Source organism: Caretta caretta, chromosome 8, assembly GCF_965140235.1.
Source record: "Caretta caretta isolate rCarCar2 chromosome 8, rCarCar1.hap1, whole genome shotgun sequence".
Lineage (NCBI taxonomy): Eukaryota > Metazoa > Chordata > Testudines > Cheloniidae > Caretta > Caretta caretta.
The window spans coordinates 83,386,571-83,409,521 of record NC_134213.1 but is presented as its reverse complement, the minus strand read 5'-3'; the positions used below and the strand labels follow the sequence as shown (position 1 = coordinate 83,409,521).

Below are 22,951 nucleotides of genomic sequence, written 5' to 3'. Positions count from 1 at the left end.
AGCTCCTCTGGTATGTGACAAAGAAAGTAAAACAAAACAAAACAAAACAAAAATCCTACCTTTTGGGAAACAGGAGAAGCCAACTTTAACTGAGGTTTTCTCAGTTGGAGTACAGCCTCTCATACACTGCAGTATCCTGTCAACAGAGTAACATGTAGATTCCTTTCCATCAATAACAGGATGTCCCTTCAGTTTCACATAGCGGTGTTGCAGTTTACACCCTAAGAGGAAAAAGAAAAATGTAGTTAAACCCTAAGGAATACAGAGGCTCTAATCTTTCCTTACAATAAGAAAAGTCCATATTTTCTCCTCAGGTTTTAAGTACAACTCCCCAGTGACCCATTTTCACAGCAGTAAAGGTGGCAAGAGCAGGACCATAGTTAGTGGGGAAAACTGATTTTTGAAAAGGGAGTTGTGTTTAAAAACTGATGGCACAGTATGGCCCAAATGAAATCCTGTAGTCCACTCTTTTAGAAATAGCACCTCTTAGGTCTGAAAGCTATTAAGAATAGGTACAGTGTAAGAATAGGGACTACTGAATTGCATTAGGAAAAATGGCAGTTGTTTGTGAGTAGATATGTTATGGCAGTGTTTAATGATGTCAAGACCAATTGTTGTATTGGATGATTTTTATAATGCTGCAATTATCAGCACTAAAAGGATAATTAACATTCACAGGATGCCATCTTGTTTCCTGACATGCTTATGGGTATGATCCAGCTGCCACTGAAATCAATAGAAAAAGCCCATTTGACTCTATTGAGAGTCTTTACAGGACCAAAGTAAATGAAAAATACTGCACTGTTGGAGGGAGAGTAGTATTATTATAAATACATGCAAGGAGACGCACTTATACAGAAAGAGTATTTCCCATTGTGCACCTCCCCCTCACCCATGCTTTCTATCAAGATCCTCCGATGGGGTAAGATGGAATTGAAGTCAAGGGTGCTATGACAGTTTACCCAGCTGAAGATCTGGCCCAATGTACTAAAATTCTCTGTGTGCTGTTTATAACATATGTAGTTTGTTTGATTAAATTAAGTCTACAGAGAGCGAGCTGATTTAGTGCACACTCCTGCTCCGAAGCAAATCAGTGGTGAAACTTCCACTGACTTCAGTGGGAGCAAGACTGGGTCTGATTTTGCCAGTCATAGAGTAAGGAACTACTTAATATGAGTAAATGTGGCAGAATCAAGCCTCTAATAGTAGACTGAATGTGAGAAACAGATGTCTTTCACTTGAACACAAAGTAGTCAACGCTTCAGATTCATTGGGAGAGTTCTAAATAACAATTAGTTATATAAACAGAAAATGAATGATAACAATGGTCCTTTTTATTAACAGGTAAATGTTTCTCTTTTATTTTTTGCATTTTTAGGGGGAAAATAAAATAAAAATGACATTTTCTCTAAGTAGAAATTGTGTTCAAATCTACTGACCTTCGGCGCAGGTTTCTTCTACCAATACCCATGAATGGACAAAAGCTGAGCAGCTGTGTGCCAGCCTATGATTGGGCGCGAGTAGTTCATTTTGCTTTTGTCCATCATTATTTCCACAAATACCACAGGTCCTTCCTCTCATCCATGAAACAACAGTAACCTATAAACATAACACATTTTTGCTGTCGATGCCGATGTGTTGGCCCATTACAGTGCCAAGGTGTAAAAGAGAAGAAAGCTAGTAATATCACAGATTCAGAAGTACCTTAAGTGTCGAGCCATCAAAAGTCACATTCGCCAGCCCTTGGTCTGGAGCTTCTACTACAACTGTTGTTTCATTTCTATAAATTTTAATGTTTTCTGTAAAAAGATGCGACCGTTTATGACGTTCCTCTAATTTTGAAATGAAATGATCTAATCTCAGGGATAATGTAAATCATTATTAATTTACTATTTACTAAATACATTTTTTGTGGAGAAGTAAGGTCAGAAATAAGAGTTTTTTCTTTTTATTTGCAAAATGCTTCTTCTCTAAATCTATATAGATACCATTGACTTTTCTGTCTAGTCAACAGAGCTAGCCTGATTTACACCAGCTGAAGATCTGGTCCTAAATATCTAGCTTCCTCTATGATGTTCATCATCATGGCATTGCACCTACATATAAACAAGTACCAACATATTCAAGCAGCTTTGAATGCAAAATGCTTCACATTTCAGTAAGAAGATTAATCCTTATGCTTTACAGTGGCAAGCACACAATACAAATCAATATAATAATGGGCCGGATTCACTTATTAGTGAAAATTAACGGTATGTCAGTTGAAGTCATGTATGTAAAACCAAAATAAGTCACAGGAGTATCAGGCCCACAGCTTTTCTTAGTATTGAATTATTTTTTACATCTAGAAGTCCTCAGTAAGCTTGTCAAATATTTTGGTCTAGATAATACTTAGTCCTGCCATGAGTGCAGGGGGCTAGACTAGATGACCTCTCGAGGACCCTTCCAATCCTACAATTCTATGATTCTATGTTCCTGTAAATATGTAATTTCTAAATAATTCCTGGAAAGGTGGGTAACACACTGTACCTCTTTTATTTTGATACACCTTGCTGCGTGTTAACACTGGTCCATCATTATATGACACGAGGATAGAGGAAGACGCAGAAAGATAGAGTCTGATGCTTCTTGAAAGAAGAAAACAAACATGTTTAACTGTGGGAACATTGATGTAAATGACCAACACAGACACAGCCCCAACTTCAGCATCCAGATTTTGAATATGCCCCCAAAGTTCAACACCGCTTGGGTTTAGGGCTCTGGTTCAACACTTTCCTCAAAATGAGAAGCCAAGGAGGTAGCTGTGTGGGGGCTGTTGATAAGCATTACCTGAGAAATTGAAGAGAGAGGCTGGAAGGCAGAAGAGGATTGCTGGTATTATGATTTAAAAAGTACCCAGCATTTTCCCCAATGCAATAAAATTTAAACGAATTGCCTAAAATTATATACAGCGACTCAAGAATTATTACACTTACGATGAACTAATATTGATGTACACCTCCCTGGAGGAAGAGCGGGGATCGACTTTTCTCGTCATGACGATGAATTTGGGGTGAGCAGTGCAGTCTTGAGCTACCACGAGGTTGCAGTCTTTACTGAATGAACATCTGTACTTCACTTTGTCAAATGTTTTGAAGTTTTCTTCCTTCACTTCACATGTGGCTGAAAAATAACAATAAAAATAAATGGCAGATACAACTGTGCTGTCGAGATTGTCAGGGAGATTTTGAAAGCTGCCCAAGAGGCCTGAATGGTCAGTTCCCATTAAAATCAATGGGAATTGGACAGCCAAAACTCCTTGGCAGCGTTCAAGATCTCAGCCTAAGTATACATACTTAAGAAAGGCATGGCAGCAACATAAAATGATCAATCTATGTAGAATTATACTGCTGTGTATCCATCACTTATTCTGATAAGCAGCTGAAAACAAACCATCTAGTGATAGTCTAATTTTAAAGACACTGTTACTATCATATTCCTGAGAAGCTAAAAGCTGAACCCATGACAAAAACTAGTAGCATCTCTCCAAATTTTGCCACTGTTTGTAATAAGTATCATTAGAATTAGACAGACCCAGTCCCACTAAAAATCATGAAATCCCCCTTCTAAGGAAAATAAATAGGATTGGAAAACTCATGTCCCTGCCCTATATCCACCATGTCATCCCTCTTGTGGTGGGTATGACAGACTCTTGGAAGGGACAAAGAACAGGGCTTACAGTGCTTGTAGCCACTTGGGATCTCTGTGTGAAACCCATGCATTCCTAAGCATGTATATAGACCTGAATTCCCTACGCCCCTCTTCCAACAACTGCTGAGAAGGCATCGCCTATGGTTGGGGTAAGCGTAAAGGTAAGGGTTACCAAGTTTCCCCAGAAGAACACTGCTGGGAAAGACAAAGCCCAAAGCTGACGGGAGACAGAGTCACTGGAGGGGCCAAGTGTTAACTACTACAAATAATCATTGCTCATTTATCAGATACTAGAACAGTACTGAATTAACATTTACATTGATCTTCTTTAGCTATCAGTGAAGATATTTCTGGAAGGAAATTCCAAGCAGTCACTTCTTGAGCCTGAGAAGCTGGAGCTGGGCTCACAGGCAATGCAAATGGAAGTGGGAAAGCCTCATAGTAAAGGGTTAGCTGAAAAAGAAGTAATGAAAATGCTTTAGGCTATGTTTAGTCATACAATTTGGTCAATCATACAGAAAAAAAGACCCCCCCCTTGTTAAAAATTCCCTAAATATGTATTTGTATAACTGGAGTTATTACAGTCTTCCCAGGACACTGTAGGCACCCAAACCTAACATATACATTTTTATAAGCTCATTATCTTTTATTTTATTATCATTTGTATATATTTTTGAGAGATTATCTTTGAATGATCATTTAAAGACATAGGGAATTAAGATGCACAGGTGATGTTTATGGTATTGTTAAGTGTCTTCCTTAAAACGAAAAACCAAACCAAAGAAACCACCACACCACAGGGTGACTGAGCAATAAGTTCCCTGTGCCTTATGCTGTCCCACATAAGGCACAGGGAACATGTGAAGAGCATGCGCTAGCTGCCAGTCTTAGAGAATGAAAGCTGGTTTGATGTGATTTTGGTTGAGCTCACATACCATAGTGAAAGACACATTAAATATACATAGATAAACAGGTTATACACCACTCCCTCCTTATCACATATGAAAAACCCCTGGAAAATTGAAGTACAAGGGTAGGTTAAGGACACACTTACTTCCTTTATGGAAAGCCAAGCTGTTATTAATTTAAGCCAGACTCACTAGGGGACATTTTTCATAAAGATGCACAGGGATTTAGTGGACAAAGACCAATTAATCAGTTGGAGTCTGCAGACTACATCTGTGCAGGCTGCTGTGAAAACATAGCCCTTCTTGTTTGTTCAGAGGAGTGCTTCATTTGGGAATTCCAAGGTTTGATCCTGCAAATCCGTGAGTAATGGACTGCAAGAAGCCCTGGGCTGTTGGACTCCAGCACCAGGCAGCATATAGGTGCAAGTAAGGTTAAGCATTAGCCATAGTCTTCCTCAATGTATCCTTTGTAAGTCACCTACACCATACTCCTGAGAGCCCAGGATAATAACAAGCAAAGTGTGTGGGCAGGATGGGCATATCTGAGGAGATATCAACTTTAGTGCCACCCTCTGCATAGAAATGAAAGATTTGGCTAAAGTCTTCCCCTTTGGGCATTACTCTGCAGGCTGGAGTGAGTTGGTTCTGTGCAGTTGGTGTCTCTTTCATTATGAAAGCATCAGGTTCCCAAGGACTTCCGGTCATGCTGATCACTTTTTTTATCTTGTGCTTTATGGCACACTACAGGATCAAGCCCTGTGTATTCAGGATCTATGGTAGCTTGTGTAGGAGGGAAGGGTCTGCATTTTTCCTTTCTCAGAATTAGCTTAGATGTATTACAAGTAGAAAGTATATTTGGAAAAACAAACAAACAAACAAAAGTCCCACATACCCCAGGAGCCTTTATGACTGTATTAATTGTCCGCGGTGAAGTTGCAACTGCTCTTAATACAACCTCCCGAGAAGGATTTTTCTGATACACTTCTGAGAAGCCCATCACGAGTGCTATTCCAGGAACAAATTCCATAGCTCTAGAGATAAACAAGATGTGACATACTCAGAACCTTCATAACACCAACCAACGTAACAAGAACAACACAACAAATAACTGCATACGTTATAGTTGTCCTCCTTATCCAGGATGGAAGTTTTGTCCAAGCTATCTTCACCTGTATGGCTGGATTCCTTGAAATTTGGCCTGTGGAAGCTCTTGCTTCAATTTTGTAGTCCCGGCATTCCTTGCCCCACCTGAACCTGGCCTTTATGAGGAACAGAAAAAGTCATTAGAATTTTGGAAATGAAATCATATTACAAAAAAATCTGTCATCATATCAAAATACATGATCTTTTTATGCAACTTCAGTGAAGTCTTCAATGCTCCTAACTCATTCACTAAAATATACTTGTGGAGGAGTTATGGCTACATCTGGAGGAATATGGGGGTGAACGGTAAGTGTGGTAGGCAAGGCTGAATGTTCCCATTTTGAATGTTCGGAAACTTGCACTGAAACATGAACTAGAATTCTGCAGTGTGACATTTTGCTGAGATTCATTACATTTTGCAAATTCATCATCAATCTGTATATTTAAAAAAGACATGGTGTACTCTTCTAGAAATTTCACTTTTACAAAAATGTCTGGTTCTGCAAAGATAAACAATTTTCACTACTGACAATTCTGATGAAACTTTGAAACTGCAGCCACAAAATGCAGAAGTCTGGAGATCACTATACATGTACATAGCTCTGCAAATGAAGGCTTCCATGACTGGGGCACGTGGGCATTGCTGTACAGAGAGGCTTGAAAATAGAAACTGCAAACACAGTGCCCTAATTCCAATGCTTTCAGGCATCAACTCACCACCCAACATCACTTCAGCACCTATCTTATATGGAAAGAAGGAAACAAAATGTCCTTGAAGTGGCAAGGTGGGTGAGGTAAAATTTTGTATTGGACCAATTTCTGGTGTAAAAGACAAGCTTCTGAGCCACACAGAGCTTTTCTTCAACTCTGAGAAAGGTACTCTGAGCAGCATAGCCAAAGGCAAGATGGAACACCTTGTCTCTCTAATATCCTTGGACCAACATGACAGCTATGCATCATACAATACTTGAAGTGGCAGTCATCTGAAATGCACATATAAAGAAAGGAATGAGCCAGATCCTCAGTTGGTGTAAATTGGTACTTGAGCTGGTCAAACATTTTCAGCTTTTCAAAATTTAGCTACAAATATTTTGCAAACAAATTTTGAAAATTTTCACAAATTTATTTTCCTGTTTTTCAGAAGGCTTATAAAGAGAGGTTGACTTTTATTCAAAAATTCAAAATTTGTGAAAAATGCCAGGAAAATTTGTTTTCCTTGTTTGACCATCTCTAATCAGCATACCCATCTGGTTATTTGATAGCCTCAGGCCTTTTAAAGCTCTAACTTGGTTGAGCCAGTTCTATCTTTACCTGTGCTTTGAGAGGCAATACTACAGAATCAGCACATGCTTTCCAGTTAGTTTCAGCAAGCTGAACCACAACCACTTGCATATCGACTTTGGCAGCAGCAGAGTTAATATATGCTGTGGCTTGGTAACCTTGATTTTTGTTGTCACTCCTAACTGCCCGAGCCACAATGGTGAGTCCAGGTGGAAGTACATCTCCCAGGAAATTGGGCTGAAAAACAAAACAAAAGTGGCCATGCTTAACTGCACATGTATAGTCAATGGTGAACATTGGATTCATTTTGTACTGAACTGATTCCAGTACAGCAGTACAGAGCCTGGGCTGGTTGAGAATGAACATAGTTCCCGATTCTTATTGTTAATTCAGTGTAATTTTGGTGGGTTATTCTCCTTTTTTATCTCAGTAGAATAAAGAATTTTAAAAGATGCAGTTGTCTTGACACAAGATCCACGGCTCACTTAAGACATATCAATGGACTTATTAAGATTTTGTGTATTATTTTTAATATTTAATAGATTTCTAGAACACTTATTGGATATTATTACCACAGCAATATATTCATTCAGAAGCAACTCCTTTGAGACATAATGAGAGTTGTGAGTTCCTTATTAATTGCAGTATTCACACAATATTATGAATCCTTTGGATATTTCACTATGTAGTTGCGCCAGGCTGGTATGCTATTATTAAGATACATTTACTTGGAATGGATTCAGAATACCACAGTACGGATAGTGAACGTTAGTGAGCTAACCAGTGCTTAAGGAAATATTTGTATCTCCCTAAAAGTAATGGATCCGTTTTACGAGCACATGGCCAGATTTTGTCTCTGTTACACTGGACGTACACTGATGACTTCTGTGGCTCTACTCCAGACAGCAAGACTAGGATTTAACATTTAAATGTACAGGTGGGTTTTTTCATAGTTCTCACTGAATATGTAAATTATATAGGACACATGCCTAAGTTGTGTTTTTCAGTAGAGCTGGTTGAAAATTTTCTGTCAAAACACTTTGTGACGGAAAATACCCTATCAATGACATGGCAATTTTCCCCACAAATTTCAATTTTGGAGTTTCCATTAAAAAATTGAAAATCTTTCCATTTCTAGCCACCCAAAAATGAAACTTTTCTTTGAACGTTTTTGACTCCTGAAGACTCAAAAAAAAATATTGAAACATTTAATCAAGAAAGGAACTTTTAACATCGTTGGTCACAATTTTTCACAGGAAAGAAATCATTTCTGGTTTCAAAAAAGATCTCCCTGTCGGGCATTTTCTGGGGAGTTAACGACTCATTGGGGTTAATGGCTGGAGGCAGAGGCAAGGTCAACAACTCCTCTTACGCGGTCTAGTTCCTAGGCAAAGAGAAAATTTCACCTCGTGTGCAAAGCTAGAATCGCTGCTGCTGCTGCTGCTGCTGCTGCTGCTGCTGTTTCTGCTGCTGCTGTCTCTGGAGCTGCTGCTGCTGCTGCCTGACGGAGGGGAAGATGAAGATGAAGATGAAGAAGATGATGATGATGAGCTGCTTGACGACACCTGACCTGGAGTCTGGAAAAGAGAAATAGGTAAAAGACGGTGGGACAGGTATCTGGCCAAACCCAGCTCTTATCCTGAAAACTCCCTCTCCTAACTGGAAGCTCTTGCGGCAGTAATCAGCTATTACGTCACACAGAGGCACCGAAGCCGTGTAACGGATCATTATAAAACTAGAGCCGGTTAAAAGCGTTTTATTTGTACAAATAAGAGCAGGATTTTTTCATTACAAATTTCACAGAACAATTTTCCTATTTTGTGACCAGCCCTAATAACAAGAAGTTTACAGGAAGAGTCCATAAAGCCATCACATTATCCTCCTCGTTTCAGGGCCTCCTTAGAACTCACCTCAGCTGTGATGCACACAGAATCTGCCTTCTGGTAACGTCTAGGCAGGTGGCAAGCTCTTATTACGGTTGTTGATTGTCTAAGAATTCTGCACATAGCTCATCCATGCTAAAATATCGTATTATTTTGTTATCCCTAGTTGTAGGGATAATTCTTCAGTGGTCACATTAGTAAAGTGACATACCATATATTGTTTTTCCTTTGCTTATTTTGAGTGCATGTCTCTCCTACACATCTCTCTATTTATAAAGATCTTCTTCTAGACTATCTTTCTCCTCACTGCGTAGAAACAACATGCACCAAAGTGCCTCCTTCTTTTGTATGTTCCTTGTAAGGGTATCCAGGAAGAGGATAAATAAGAAAGGGCTCAATGCTGATCCCTGATGCACTCCCACCTTTACCGATAGTTCTTCTCTTTCACCACTACGAAGTTCTGGCTGTTGACGTTGCACCTACATATATGGCTTGAACAAGCTGCTCACAAAGTTCTGCATCATTTTCTCCCTCATACACCTCCAGGTGACTTTCCTGGGAACTTGGGCAAAGATCAATGAACACTATGTGAATATTTTCCCTCTTCTCTCTGAATTTTTCTCACTCGCTGTGTCAGTGCAAAATCAGCATCTATTGTCAATCTTCCTCTCAAGATAATAGTATTCAACAAAAATGATTAGGGGGCTGGAGCACATGACTTATGAGGAGAGGCTGAGGGAACTGGGATTGTTTAGTCTACGGAACAGAAGAATGAGGAGGGATTTGATAGCTGCTTTCAACTACCTGAAAGGGGGTTCCAAAGAGGATGGCTCTAGACTGTTCTCAGTGGTAGCAGATGACAGAACAAAGAGTAATGGTCTCAAGTTGCAGTGGGGGAGATTTAGGTTGGATATTAGGAAAAACTTTTTCACTAAGAGGGTGGTGAAACACTGGAATGTGTTACCTAGGGAGGTGGTGGAATCTCCTTCCCTAGAAGTTTTTAAGGTCAGGCTTGACAAAGCCCTGGCTGGGATGATTTAGTTGGGGATCGGTCCTGCTTTGAGCAGGGGGTTGGACTAGATGACCTCCTGAGGTCCCTTCCAACCCTGAGATTCTATGATTCTATGATTCCTAGCACGGAGCCATATGCGTTTGCTCTAATACCTGCTTCACTTCTCAGTGTAATGATCATTAAAGAGAACACTTAAATATTGGACCTACCGAATGGGACTTGAAGACGAGTCGGTACATTTCTGGAACGTGCTTTTCCTGCAAAATTCCAAAACAAATTATTGCCGGCAATGATACAACAACCGCCACGCCACAGTCACCTGGGATACATTAAAAATGGTTACCCAGTCTGCAGAGGAGTCATAGCTGCTGCGACTGGCGTATTTAGACTTCGCATGTTTCTTCTCCTCTTTTGGATACGACTCCTTGGAACGCTTCTTGGCATCATAGCGAGTTTTATCAGCACTTTCGCTGCTGCTGCTGCTGCTGCTGGGTCCGCCGGAGATGGCTTCGCTGCTGCTGCTGCTGCTGCTGCTGCTGCTGCTGCTGCTTTTCCCAAATGGAGATAACGTCTTCCCTTTGGTTTTAGAACGCCCTTTGCTGTGGGACCCTTTCTGCTTATATCCTTGATGCCCCTTCTGCTGTTTCTTGCTTGATGGGCCCAATGAAGAGTCAAAGGAAGCTGCATCCTTCTTCTTCAGATTTATCTTTGTGGCCTTAGGCTGAGCATCGCTGCTGGATGAGCTGGAGCTACTGTTGCTGCTGGAGGAGCTGGAGCTGCTGGAGCTGCTGGAGCTGGATGACGATTTTCTGTCTTTTCGGATTCGGAGTGATTTTCCCTAGTCGAAGACAGGAGCAGAGAAAGACAATTATTATTCTGTTCGCTGGCGGAAGTTTTTAAGTAAAATGCTCTGCTGAGAGAAAGAAGTCTTTCTGCTGTCCTCCACAAAGCAAGGTTGAGTCCCCCAATAGAGACTTCATCTCTGTTTATAATATATTTTAGTGATGTCCACACGGGATGGTTCTCTAAACCAACACATTTAGACGAGAATGTGTAGGAGGTATGGTGGACAGAATTACGCATGACTGAAGTTAATACGGTATGATGTTATTTCCTACACTATCTAAAGTACTAAGTTTGCCTTGTTATTGTCACTTTATTTGCTATTAAGAGTTTACCAAGTATGTGTATATTGTCCCCTGCAAGTCTAGAAGTGTATATATTATATAAGTACCTGGGTCTGGACTGTGGGATCATCAAGGATTTTCTTCATTTTTTGAATTGCCTCTTTGCCGGAAGCTAGTTCAGTTTCTGGGTCTTCAAATGTTACCAAACGCACCATTTTTGCAGCAGCCTGAGCACCTGCTTGAATTGTTACTTGTATTTTCTCAATTGATGACTCTGTATGGACTGACATGACATGGCAATTATTATCACTGTTACTGGTTATTGTTATTAATAGCAGGAGAGGATTACAATAGCCCAGAATGTGCCAATTTCGGCTTTTATATTGTATGTGGGAGATAAAGCAACATTTTTTTGCAGGTCTATTTGCATTTGGTGAAAATGGCTATTTTTGGTATTTAGTGACTTTGATAGTGTGTCATGCAAATTGAACTTACATACATTTTTCAGTGTTGAGCATGACACTAGATTCATTTCAAGTAAATAAAAAATTGCAGATAATCCAGTCAGCACATCCAGATCACTGGAATAAATTGCTTTTTTGACCAGAGTTTATTGGCGGTGCCTTACTTGGCAACAGCTGTGATAAGAGAATTACACATTTGTTGCCATATGGGTCTTGACAAATTAACATGAATTTCTGTGTTTATATATTAATTAATTAGATATTGAGCTTGCCGCTGGACATTTAAAGGATTGTCCAGAGTTCATGCCACTAGCCTGGGACTTGGGAAATCTTTGTTCAATATCTTCCTCTGCTTCAGATTTCATGTATGACCATGGGCTAGTCATTTAGTCTCTCTGGGGTGTTGTGATGATAAATATATTAAATATTGTAAGGTGCTGAGATACTAAGGTAATAGGGGTCATGAAAGTGCCTCAGATAGAAAGACAAATATTTATTAGTTTCTCTCAAGACAATAGTATTTACCTGGTTTGCAGGTAAGTTTAAAAGCATTCTCCCCAACCAGATAATAGAGAGGAGCCTTTCTGATAAATGCAGCATTCACACTTTTTATTTCTGCGCAAAATTCAACTCCAAATGTACTTGCATTGAAGCACATGGAACGAACAGATGATACTTTCTGTTGGGATGATTGTCCAGCTGAATAGATGCTTCCTGTTGAAATGATTTCTGAAGACAGTCTACCCTATTGTGTAATAAACACATGTCAATGTTAGATTCTCTGACGCTGATAATAAAAAATATAAACAAATTGTTAAATCTCCTGTTTTAAGAATAGATTCCTGTATGTTTTATAAGGTGATTAATCGATTTGCTTGAGATTCTGGTGGTCTGATATGGAATGACCCTGTTGTCAGCTGGTCAAATTGGCCATGTCATATCATGGTCAAGTAGGCCATGTTATCTCATGTTTAGGGTATCTAGTTAGAATAGAAGGGTTTAAGACTGGAAAATGGAGTTCCACCTAAATGTGCTAATTATTTTATTTTGCTTTGTTTGCTCAGTGAGTCAAGCTGTGTTCACTGAATCCCAGTATCTCGGTAACCCTATAATGACTGTAGAAATGCTAGACAAAAAGAAATGTATAGTATGGAATTCTGTCCTACCATAAACATTGAGCCAAATTGTGGAGCCCTTACTCAAGTCAATGGGGCTTTTGCCTTCATAAGGGCCTAGTAAGGACTACAAGTTTCATCAGCTAAGAAAGCCACAAAGATCTCCTAGATGGCCAAAGTGGATGCTTCCCCTAAGCATTCCATATATGGCAATCAATGGTTCCAAAGGACCCACTGAATTACAGTTAAGAGGTTGGAACTAAATCTGTGCAATGAGATTTATGGTTTCCCTGAGCAATGAAACTAACACCTAAAGAGAGAGAACCATGAGTTTCCACCAGCCAGGTACACAGTGCCTCTTTAAATGTAGTAAAAGGGTTACAACCAATTTTACTTTTTCAGAAATGAGTAAATACTTCACATTTTTGTGGACTGCCTGACAAGATTCCTCAGTCATCAGAGGCATACTCTAAAAATAGAGCTTTTAATGGTAACTCTTTCTTTTGTAGGTAAATTCCGACTATGCTGCGAATTGTTCAAGTTAGGGTCATCATTTAGTTACGGTTCATTTAGTGGCAGTTCAACAGTCAGGGCCAGATTCTGTGCTGCAGCTCTCCACAGACTCAGCGGAGAGGCACAGACTAGGAGGATTCAACTTGTTTTAGTGCCACAGGGGCTGCTCTATCTTATATACTCCTGGGGGAATTCTGCGCCACTGCATGCATGCATAACTAATGAGTCATGCATATTTTTAATTTTTTTGTGCTTAAAAAAGCTTCGGCTGAAAAGTTGCTGCAGTTCTGCCTTTTGTCCACCAGAGAGTGCTGTGGCGATAGAACACAACAGTAACTCCCAGAAGAAAATAACTTCTGCAGTTCTGCCTTTTTCCCACCAGAGTGCGCTGTGGCGATAGAACACAGCAGCAGCTCCCAGCCAGCTAGGGAAGAGAAAGAGCCTGCAGAGCCTTCTTCACAGAGGGCCAAGTCAGGAGACAGGGGCTATGAGGAGACAGACAGTGTGGGCGCTGGTGGGGTCAGACAGGGGATCATAAGGGCTAGTGGGGAAGGATCGACTGGGGCGGGGGCTGAATGGGAATGGAGGCACATGGCCACAGAGGAAAGGGAGGTGCAGAGCCACATGGTGATGGGGAAGGGGGTGCAGAGCTACATAGGGACATAGGGTGTCTGAGTGGGGGCACAGAGACACATGGGGACGGGATGGGGGTGAAGAGCCACGTGGAGATGGGGAGAGTGGGTATCTGAGTGGAAGTGGGGGGACACATGTGCCTGAATGAATGGGAGAGGTTAGGGGTCAACCAGGATGTATATGGGGGAAGATCCCTAACAGTCCCTCTCCCCTCCCCTCCAAAAAACCCCCTGTTCCATACTTTTCCCACCCATACCCAACAACCCTCTAAGTTCACACCCAGGCAATTATTTTATCTCAGCAATTATTTTCCTCTCACTCAGATCCTCCGTTACCCCTGGCTCCTTCCAGCCTTTGCACTGCTTCTGAGGGGTGCAGGAAATATGGTTCTGTATTGTAGTTTAAATGAATTAATACTCAGAGTAATAATACAGACGCTCCCCAGGTTACAAAAGAGCCGACTTACACAAATTTGCACTTACAGAAAAAGCTCCATAAGCCAGAAATAGGATTTTCGAGTCGCGGAAATTTTTGTGTAACGTATGGGTGTACGTTTCTGACTTATGCAAAATTCGAGTTACACAAGGCTTTCCAGAACGGAATGATTGCGTAAGCTGGGGAGTGTCTGTATGCGTAGTAAGTAATCTCTTTGTCAAAAAACATTTTCTGAATCTTTTGCTGTTGTCTGTTATAGACATACTTGCTAAAGGTATTTTGAAATAAATGACCAAAAATAATTGAAACTGGTGTGATTATACTGTGTTATTTTGACAAATAAAATATGCAGAATTTTAAAATATCCGGTGCAGAATTTTTTATTTTTTGGTGCAGAATTCCCCCAGAAGTACTTATAGCAGCCTCCCTATGATTGCCTATAGGCTTTTTCACAGCAAAGCACTATGGCCACTCTCCTTTGGATCCCCATCCCACCCAGGAGCCAATTGCCAACATACCCCTCTGGCAGAGGCTGTGAGGGGTTCAGTACAGTGCTGTGTACACCATCCTGTGTTGCTCTTACACTGGAGAAATTCTCCTTAGGGCCATTGTGCCTCCTATACGTTACTAGAGCATCATGAAGACGCTGGAATAGGAAGCCCTTACTGAAAACTGTGTCCCCAAAATGGAATTATATTCAGTCATTTGACTTGTCACAAAAACAGACATTCATCCTGAATCAGAAATGCCCCATTCCTCAACATCATATTTCATTTCTACCTGTTGAATAATCCAGCCATTGCCTTGTGGAACATTTTGTGACCCCCCTGCTAATTTACAGGAAGGCTACATGAGAGTTATAATGCATTTAAAGGGTTGTGGGCCTTTCCCATAGGAAATGCTAAAATTAATTATTCAACAAAATGCTATAGTTTCTAAAAACAATTATTTTAGCCTGACACTGTGATTAAATTCCAGATTTCTTTACTATTGGGTTATTTTTGCCTCAATGTTGTACTTGACTCATTTTGAAAAAAATAACACCAGTCAGAAACCATTAATACAAAATTCACTTCTGGATAAAGGAGATAATCTTACACTGATCAAAAAAACAAAAGGAGTGTTCAAAATCCAATATGTGTTACCCTTATTTTATCACTCTCGCCTGATGCGGAACCTGAATCGAAGGACAGCTTCATTATGTCAGGCACTGCCTCAGGTAGAAGAACCGGCGTCATCTTAGTGGCAGCTAAGTCTTCAAGATTTCGTGTAACAGCATATGTCTTAGACCTGAAGAATAAACATGAAGGGGAATGTTGTCTCAATAAGCACTTCTGAGGAAAAAATCTGAATTACATCTTGTGGCATGTACTTAGCAATAAACATCCTACCTTGCAAATTACTTCACAGATATTTACAGCAGTCATCCTGCTAGTGAGATTGTCAAGCTCTATAAAGGCTGCAGAGAAATGTAGACCAACATTTTCAAAGTTGGGTGCAAACGTTTAGGCCCCTCTGTTCATACTTAGGCTCTTAAATATGTGGCTTGATTTTCAGAGGTGCTGCACATCTGCCTGCACCAATCATTGAAAGCAGTGGGATCTGTGCATGTAAGCACATTGGAAAATGGGGCCACTTAGTTTGGTGCCTAGCTATGGATTTAATTGCTTAGCTTTTGGCTCCCATGTTTGGAAATTATGGTCTTCTTTTTAATTTTCAAAATTTTACATAGCCTAGAAAAGACACACTTGGGATACTTGTTACTAAATGGTTACTTCATTCTCTCTTTTTTATCATTAAAAATAATAAACACCAGGGAAAGTATGCCATGAAATGTAAATTCTTGTGTGACATATATTAACAATGCCGTTGAAGAGAGGCGCTGAGAGTCACCTGAATAAGACATCCGCAACTTGCTGCAACTGCATTATTGCTAGAATCACTGCTTTCCCCAGATCATCAGAACTTTATTTACATAGTAATATTCGGTACAGAGGTTCCTAAGATGTGGTCTATGGACTGCTGGTGGTCCATGGGCACTTGGATTTGGTACTAGTAACGTGGGATGAGATTCTGTATTGCACCTTTCAGAGGCTCAGAATGAGAGGGGGGCTGAGGTGGCTTTAAGCCACCTTTGTGCCTTCCCAATCCTGGGCTGCTCCATGACCGGGAGAATCCTCCTCCACCCAGATGTGGGGCTTTTAAAGTCTCTTTACACCTCTCCAGCCCTTTTACTTGGTGTAAGGGGGCTCACACAGAGATGAGGATCTTACCTCTGGTGCTTGCTCTTTATTTCTAGCTGTTTAATAACATTAAAATACAACTAAAAATACCTTATGTATGCTCCTAACGTTTCTTTTTCATGTCAGCAATAGCTGTAGCTACCACAGGGTTGTTATGGGATTGTGAATGAGAGGAGGTGGCCTGCCTGACTGCAAATGGAGAGATGGCCTATGAGATGATCTCTATTATAATGAGGTCCACACTGTGTGAAAGTCTGAGAGCTCTCAATCTCCCCTATTTGAAAGGTGAATTTGTATTCATTTGATGGTGCTCTCTTCCTCTTGAAGACTCTTGCCATGCTGCGTGCACTGTAAAGCACACAATTGCACTTCATGTGGAACACCTCAATAAAACATGTGTCACCCAGGGGGGCTTTGTTTGCTTTTCCTGCTCTTCAGTTTTAGATAAGGACATGACAGCAATGCTCCATGCCGAGAGTGAGTAGAACCTTGAAGAGTGGAATCTGAAGTGAAATATTCTTCCTAACAAGCGGAGTGGATAAAAGAAAATACAAATCAACATTCAATTCAGATGGCTCATCTGGATAAGGGGGACAAAAGAAAAAAAAGTGGCTTTTATTTCAGTCCCATTCAATAATTTAAATGACCACTGAACAGCAGGCTGGGTCTCCAGGCACAACGCTCTCCTATTCCTTTTTTTTTTTTAAGTATTATTTTTTTATGCCAATAGTCTACTCCTGCCACCTAATGAAAGCGGCGGATCAATTCCTCCCTGTTGTGCTCAGAGAGCTGACAATGCAGCTGCATCAGAGGTGACACGTGTCAATGTCTGCAGAATCACACAGCACAGTAAAAACAGGCTGCAAGAGCCAGCTCTGGCTCTTTAACAAGAAAAAAAACAGTTACAAAGAGGGCCTACAGCTAGGGTATGAAAGAATCTGTTCTCTGTGATCCTCACACAAGGGAGAAAATAAAAGGGAGATTTTTCCAATATGTGTATTAGTGTATTCTTGGATAAGAGAAGAAGCTGTTCATTTATCTGTGATATAATAGCAGCCAAATTCAATATGTGTGTGTGGGGGGTCTGGGGGGGCGGGGGCGCAATTCTGTTGAAGTGGGCCCGTTTATGTCAGCAGCGAGTGTTGTCCTAAGTACTTAGCATAGGGGGAAAAAAGAGCTATATATAAATACGTTTCATTATTAAAAAAAGTCTTTATTAATTTTAAAACAAGGTTATGACACTACCTATAAGAACTACAAAAATGATACGCAAGTAACAAACCTATGGCCAAATTCTGATCTCATGTGCACCAGTGAAAAGCCAAAGTACCTCAGCTGAAATCCACAGAATTACTCCTCATTAATACCAGGAAAAATTAATTCAGAATCTGGCACAAGAATGTTACAAAAATAAAGTCTTGAACAGGTATGGCACTTCCCTCCCACACGCGCACACCACATCTCCCGAGCAATGTCTTGCACCACACATTGGCATACTTGTGTGCTCCTTTCTAGGAGAGTGAAATTATCCCATGTCACATAAACTTCTGCAATTCTGTCATTAATCTTATTTATAAGAGGCTCCTGTGAAGCAATGTCTGCCAGGCCAACATACAATTTTTTAAAAACTGGGACACAGCATTATTCAAGTGAATGTATATATTTCAATAGCTTGTCATTATGAATATGAGATACATTTTCAAAGCGTGTAGTGCATTCTCTGGCATCTCTCCATATATATACTTTAAGCACAAGGCTCTGATTTCCCCCAAAGCTTATTTACATTTCTTCCTGTAAATGTTACAGGAAAAAATATGTTTTTAAGTGGCCATTTGCTGGCAAGCTGAATATAATACCAATAAATATGCAAAGCCCAATAAGTGTGTGAAAAAGGTTTTAAAAATACCTAGGATTTGTATTATTTCTCAAATTCAGTTTAATTTTGATTGGATTGGATTGAAGCAATGCTTTGTATTTTTCATGTAGTATTATTAATGGGTAGTTGTGATATGTGTTGAAAAGGGAGTCTGAGTCCTAAATTTACCGTCTTGTCTTGGGGCTTCAGTGTCTTTATCATCTACACTTTAAACCAATTCTTCAGAAGTCAGTGATTTCTCATCTGGGTTTTTATTTGCTGCTGGAGTCTCATGCATCTCACAATTCTCACAGATATAGTGTACCAGCCTTGATAATATTGAACCAGATTTTCCTCACAGTTACATCCGCACGGAAGTCTGGTTGCTCTCAAAGCATGGGTGCCAGGAGATAGTAATGCTAGCTTCCCCATGCAGCCAATTATCTTGTCACTATCTGTAATGTCACAGTAAGGTCTCAGTGCAGGTTGGTTGGACTAAGTGACCTTTTAAGGTCTCTTTCAGCCCTGTGTTTCTATGATTCCTAGTTAGCTCACTACTGTGAAGTCCATAAAGGATGAGTCAAAGTGCCATATTGTAAAATATAGTTTAATTATGAAGGCCGCTCAAAAATGGTCTAAAGAGCAAACGCTTCCAACTTCTCAGCTTCCCCTTTAGAACCATTCCCAGTGGTTTCTTTAACAGAGGCTACAAAGCTAACTAGGTAAACAGTGTCAGAACATTTCCAAAATATTGAATCCAATAGATTTCTTATAACTTGACAGGAAGCATTGAATTATTCAAAATATCATGCAAAACAAATACATATTAAAGTAAGGTTTCCTGCTAATTCTCCATATATTGGCTTAATATTTATCCTCTTACCTTTAAGATTTTACTTGTTTCAGAAGTACTTTGGTGACATGGTTCAATGTTCTGTTCTCTAATCATTCCCCTTATGTGCACATTGTTTCATTCTGAGTGCATATGCCATTACTCACTTGTTTCGTAGCATAGTTTTGAAATGCTTTTATAAGCATAAGAAAAACTGATGGTGGTAAAACTTTGCTCATCTTTGCTAGAGTCTATACCATTAATTTAAATGTTTGATTAGGCATTATCTAATTATTTCTATCTAAGATTATTTCAGGTGACATATAAATTACTGTGCTGTGATACTTAGAGGTGAGCAAGGGGAAGTGGTTTGAATCGGAATTCTAATCCCACAGTCCTAATGCTGGCTCACTTTCTGACCTGGCTCACATTTCTGTGTCTCAGTTTCCTTTTCTGACAGACAGGGAAAATAACTTTTACTTGTTTTGCAGGAGTGTTGTATGTTAGTTAAAGTTTGTATAACAATTTGAAGCTCCAGGTAAATGTTTAGCATTATTATTAATATTCATTATTATTATTTATTTCTTTAATATTCCCTTTAACCTGTCCCACACTGGGACCTACTGAGCGTGTTTGGCATAAATATCCCTTTCTAGCTGATCTCAGGAACAGACATGTGGTCCATGCAAGAGACTGAACAAATAACTTTGGGCCATGGCTCCTTTGAAGCTCTTGCACAGATAACTGATGATCTGTCAACTGTGGAAGAACTCACCCCTCTGTTTAGGCACCTGGAGTGCTTCCTGAGCATGTTCACTGGAACCCCCAAAGTCATTGTGGGGAACCTGGTTATGATCACTCTTGATGGAGTGAAAGATTCATCCTTGGAGGAGGGTGTAATACATAATGCCTAAGAAGAAAGTTTGTGATCATAACAGGGAGAGGGGACTTTTAAGGGCAAATAATGATCAGCCTCCATGGCTGCTAAACTGAAGAGGCCTGCAGAGCTTCCAGGAGCCAGCAGCCATGAATGCTAACTTCAGGGGGGTCAAACACTGAATTCTTTTGTCGCTGCCATATTCCTAGAACAGAAACTTGTTAACATTTCTGGGCATTGTAGATTTCTGTTGGTGGTGGCACTTTTTCCTTTGTGATGAATTTTCAGCCTGGCTTTCTGTGTTTTTTGAATGTGAACATTTTCCTAAGCTTTGGTCTGCTGCTTTGATTCCTTGGACACACTCTTTTTTTATTCCCTGCCTCTCTTTGTATTTCTATCTGTTTTTGCCTCTTTGGCATCGGGCTACAATAGTTTTCCAGAGTGTTTTGCAGTTGCATGCAATGGTAGTAAATCAAGTAGACCTATGAGGCAAGAAGATCAAATGCCCACCACAGGAAAACCAGATTAAAACACAAGAAATGCCAAATGCTGGACAATTTTAAAACACTGAATGTGTGTGTGTGTGTATGTGTGATTAGCAATGTATTCCAATTATAATCAATGGGATTTATTCTGCTTAAACCTAACCTTATATTGTGTAGTTATTTGAGAGAAAAATGATGAAATGAATGTTATAAACAGCTTGGGCCTAAAGGTGGTTTAAAAGAGAAAAGCAAGTGAAGACCACTGGAGAGAAGTGGCATTTATTTAAGCATAATTTTTGATTCAAGGCATTTATTCTATAATAAGTAAGTAATGCCGGAGAGTGCCAGTCAGCCAAATTATTTGCATGGGGTGATTCCTAAAAAGGAAATGCATTTTATTTTCAAAAGATTCCTTTCTGCATTACTACATAGGAAGATAATATAATATCACCAAAAGCATCATAATATGACTGATATAACCTGATATGAGAAAGTTCAGAAATCCCAATCGTAAAACAGATGCAGCTTACCTTAGAGTAATGACATCAGTTTCCTGGCTGCATGGTGGGATTTCCAATTTGAAATTCTTATCCTTAATATTCACAGTAGCTGCAACGTTCATAGGGAGATTTACATTCACTTTAGCATGTGCCTCCAATCCAGCTTGGAACAGGTGTGTATTAGTTCCCATTACAAAGATCATGTCCTTGACCATGCTGAAAAATTAGAACAACATGGTGAAGTTGCATGCATACAGTAAAGAGTTAACAGATACTTACAACTGCCCTGTGCATTTGGAAATATGATCATTTTATTTTCTACTAAATTTTTACCTTAGGGTCAGCTTGGATCGCACTTTAATATTGGCATTAAGTAAGTCAGCCAGTTTGAAATCGGAACTTGGAGTTGGTGAAATCTGTGCTTGAACTATTGTAAAGAAAGAAAAGAACATGAATCCATGTAAAAAATACCTAGAAGTCCTGCATGCCACTTGCTTTTCAATTTGCCTTACCACTTCCTGCAACATTTGTGAAAGAAGCATGATACAAGCTTGTCTCCATTGGGAATCCAATACACGTAGGCACAATGCGACGGATTTCTGCAGACAACAAAGCTTTTGACCACTGGATCCCTACACCACTTTGAAGATGATTTATGAATCTTTTTATTGAGGGAATTTTTTCTTCTGGTCCATACAATGCCTGCAATTATAGATTTGCCCTGTTTAAATAAGTAGAACTTGAATAACATAGTACATGTCACAAATTATGCTCCAGGAGAAAATCTGCCAGCAGTGATAATAATTACTGTTGATCAAAGTTTGAACTTATTGTACATGATCAAATCCTTACAGCAAAACATCTCATGAGTGTAAAGTTAAAAAAAAAAAAAGGAAAGAGAAAAAAAAAAGAAACAGTATTTTAAGCCGTTTGATCATGGGTCTGATGGTACTATCAAAGAGCTACCTGCAATAGAGTTTGCATGGAATCCTTATCAAGTGCACCAAAGAAGATTTCTTGTCCAAACATCTTCATGTAGCCTGCCGCAAGAGGTTTATCACTGGTCTGTGCCTTCCAGTCAGAGAGCTGCGTGACAAGAAGTTTGTTAGAATGTTCCTGGCGTTGGTAGGATTAACCCCTTACTACATTTTTTTCCTGCAAACGCACCGTTTTCAGAACTTCCCTCACATCAAATGCACTGTCAGAATCACTGTCAGGTAAGTGTCTTTTCGCTAACATCTCCTGCAGTCTTTCAGCTCTCAGTCCCACCTGTGTAAAGAAGTAAATCATAAATGAAAAAAGAAGTGTGGGAGGGATAACAAAACAGTGATATTAATCAGAGAAAAATTGTGGGAACGCCCATTTACCTCCAAAGGTTCAGCAATGTGTCCAACGAAATGGGCCCTGAATTTGGACAATGCTATTGATGGGAATATGCTGCCTACATTATTCAGTGTCAAAAATTGGGCTGCCATTCCAATCATAAGAGACTCTAAAGAGAAAGGAAAATATACAGTAAAACGCAAGCTCAGTTAGTTTTTAAAACCACAGAGTGCAGACTGTATCAATTTACTTATTGCATAATATGAGCAATACAGCATGACATGAGAGAGGCCAGAAGTCCCAGTAATAAAACTGATGGCATAAAACTGTCATAAACAGAATATTCTGCATATCTGAACTATTAATGGACAAAATTACAACTCCCCTGCTCCTTGCATAGCAATTATTCTATTTTTTCAATTGCTTCTGCTATATCATTTACATCCGGTCAGATTCTGTAACATCAGCTTATGAGGTGCATTTACAAGACATCATTCAATGTAACTTGACAATGGGGATCAGGAATTGAAACAGATTTGCCATCCTTTGCTAACAGTTCAGGGAAAGTGATATAGATGTCCTATCAGGACAGATGGTGAGGTGTAGATGTGTCTCCCAAATTACTCTAAGGC

At 39.8% G+C, this 22,951-nt stretch overlaps 1 protein-coding gene across 1 annotated transcript in view; it reads right to left on the bottom strand.

The window, feature by feature from the left end:
* LOC125641856 (vitellogenin-1-like) overlaps positions 1–22,951 on the bottom strand; it is a 44,732-nt gene that overhangs the window by 3,258 nt on the left and 18,523 nt on the right. The window contains exons 14-34 of the mRNA XM_048862369.2: positions 22,364–22,488; positions 22,164–22,265; positions 21,963–22,082; positions 21,509–21,698; positions 21,330–21,423; positions 21,027–21,212; positions 15,350–15,494; positions 12,034–12,253; positions 11,152–11,327; positions 10,261–10,755; positions 10,127–10,174; positions 8,429–8,599; positions 7,053–7,259; positions 5,715–5,857; positions 5,491–5,629; positions 4,008–4,143; positions 2,976–3,162; positions 2,530–2,627; positions 1,705–1,799; positions 1,440–1,599; positions 60–221 (exon numbers count right to left, since the gene is read on the bottom strand). Of these exons, the coding sequence (XP_048718326.2) occupies positions 60–221; positions 1,440–1,599; positions 1,705–1,799; positions 2,530–2,627; positions 2,976–3,162; positions 4,008–4,143; positions 5,491–5,629; positions 5,715–5,857; positions 7,053–7,259; positions 8,429–8,599; positions 10,127–10,174; positions 10,261–10,755; positions 11,152–11,327; positions 12,034–12,253; positions 15,350–15,494; positions 21,027–21,212; positions 21,330–21,423; positions 21,509–21,698; positions 21,963–22,082; positions 22,164–22,265; positions 22,364–22,488 (3,399 nt within the window). The remainder of the gene's footprint in view (positions 1–59; positions 222–1,439; positions 1,600–1,704; positions 1,800–2,529; positions 2,628–2,975; positions 3,163–4,007; positions 4,144–5,490; positions 5,630–5,714; positions 5,858–7,052; positions 7,260–8,428; positions 8,600–10,126; positions 10,175–10,260; positions 10,756–11,151; positions 11,328–12,033; positions 12,254–15,349; positions 15,495–21,026; positions 21,213–21,329; positions 21,424–21,508; positions 21,699–21,962; positions 22,083–22,163; positions 22,266–22,363; positions 22,489–22,951) is intronic.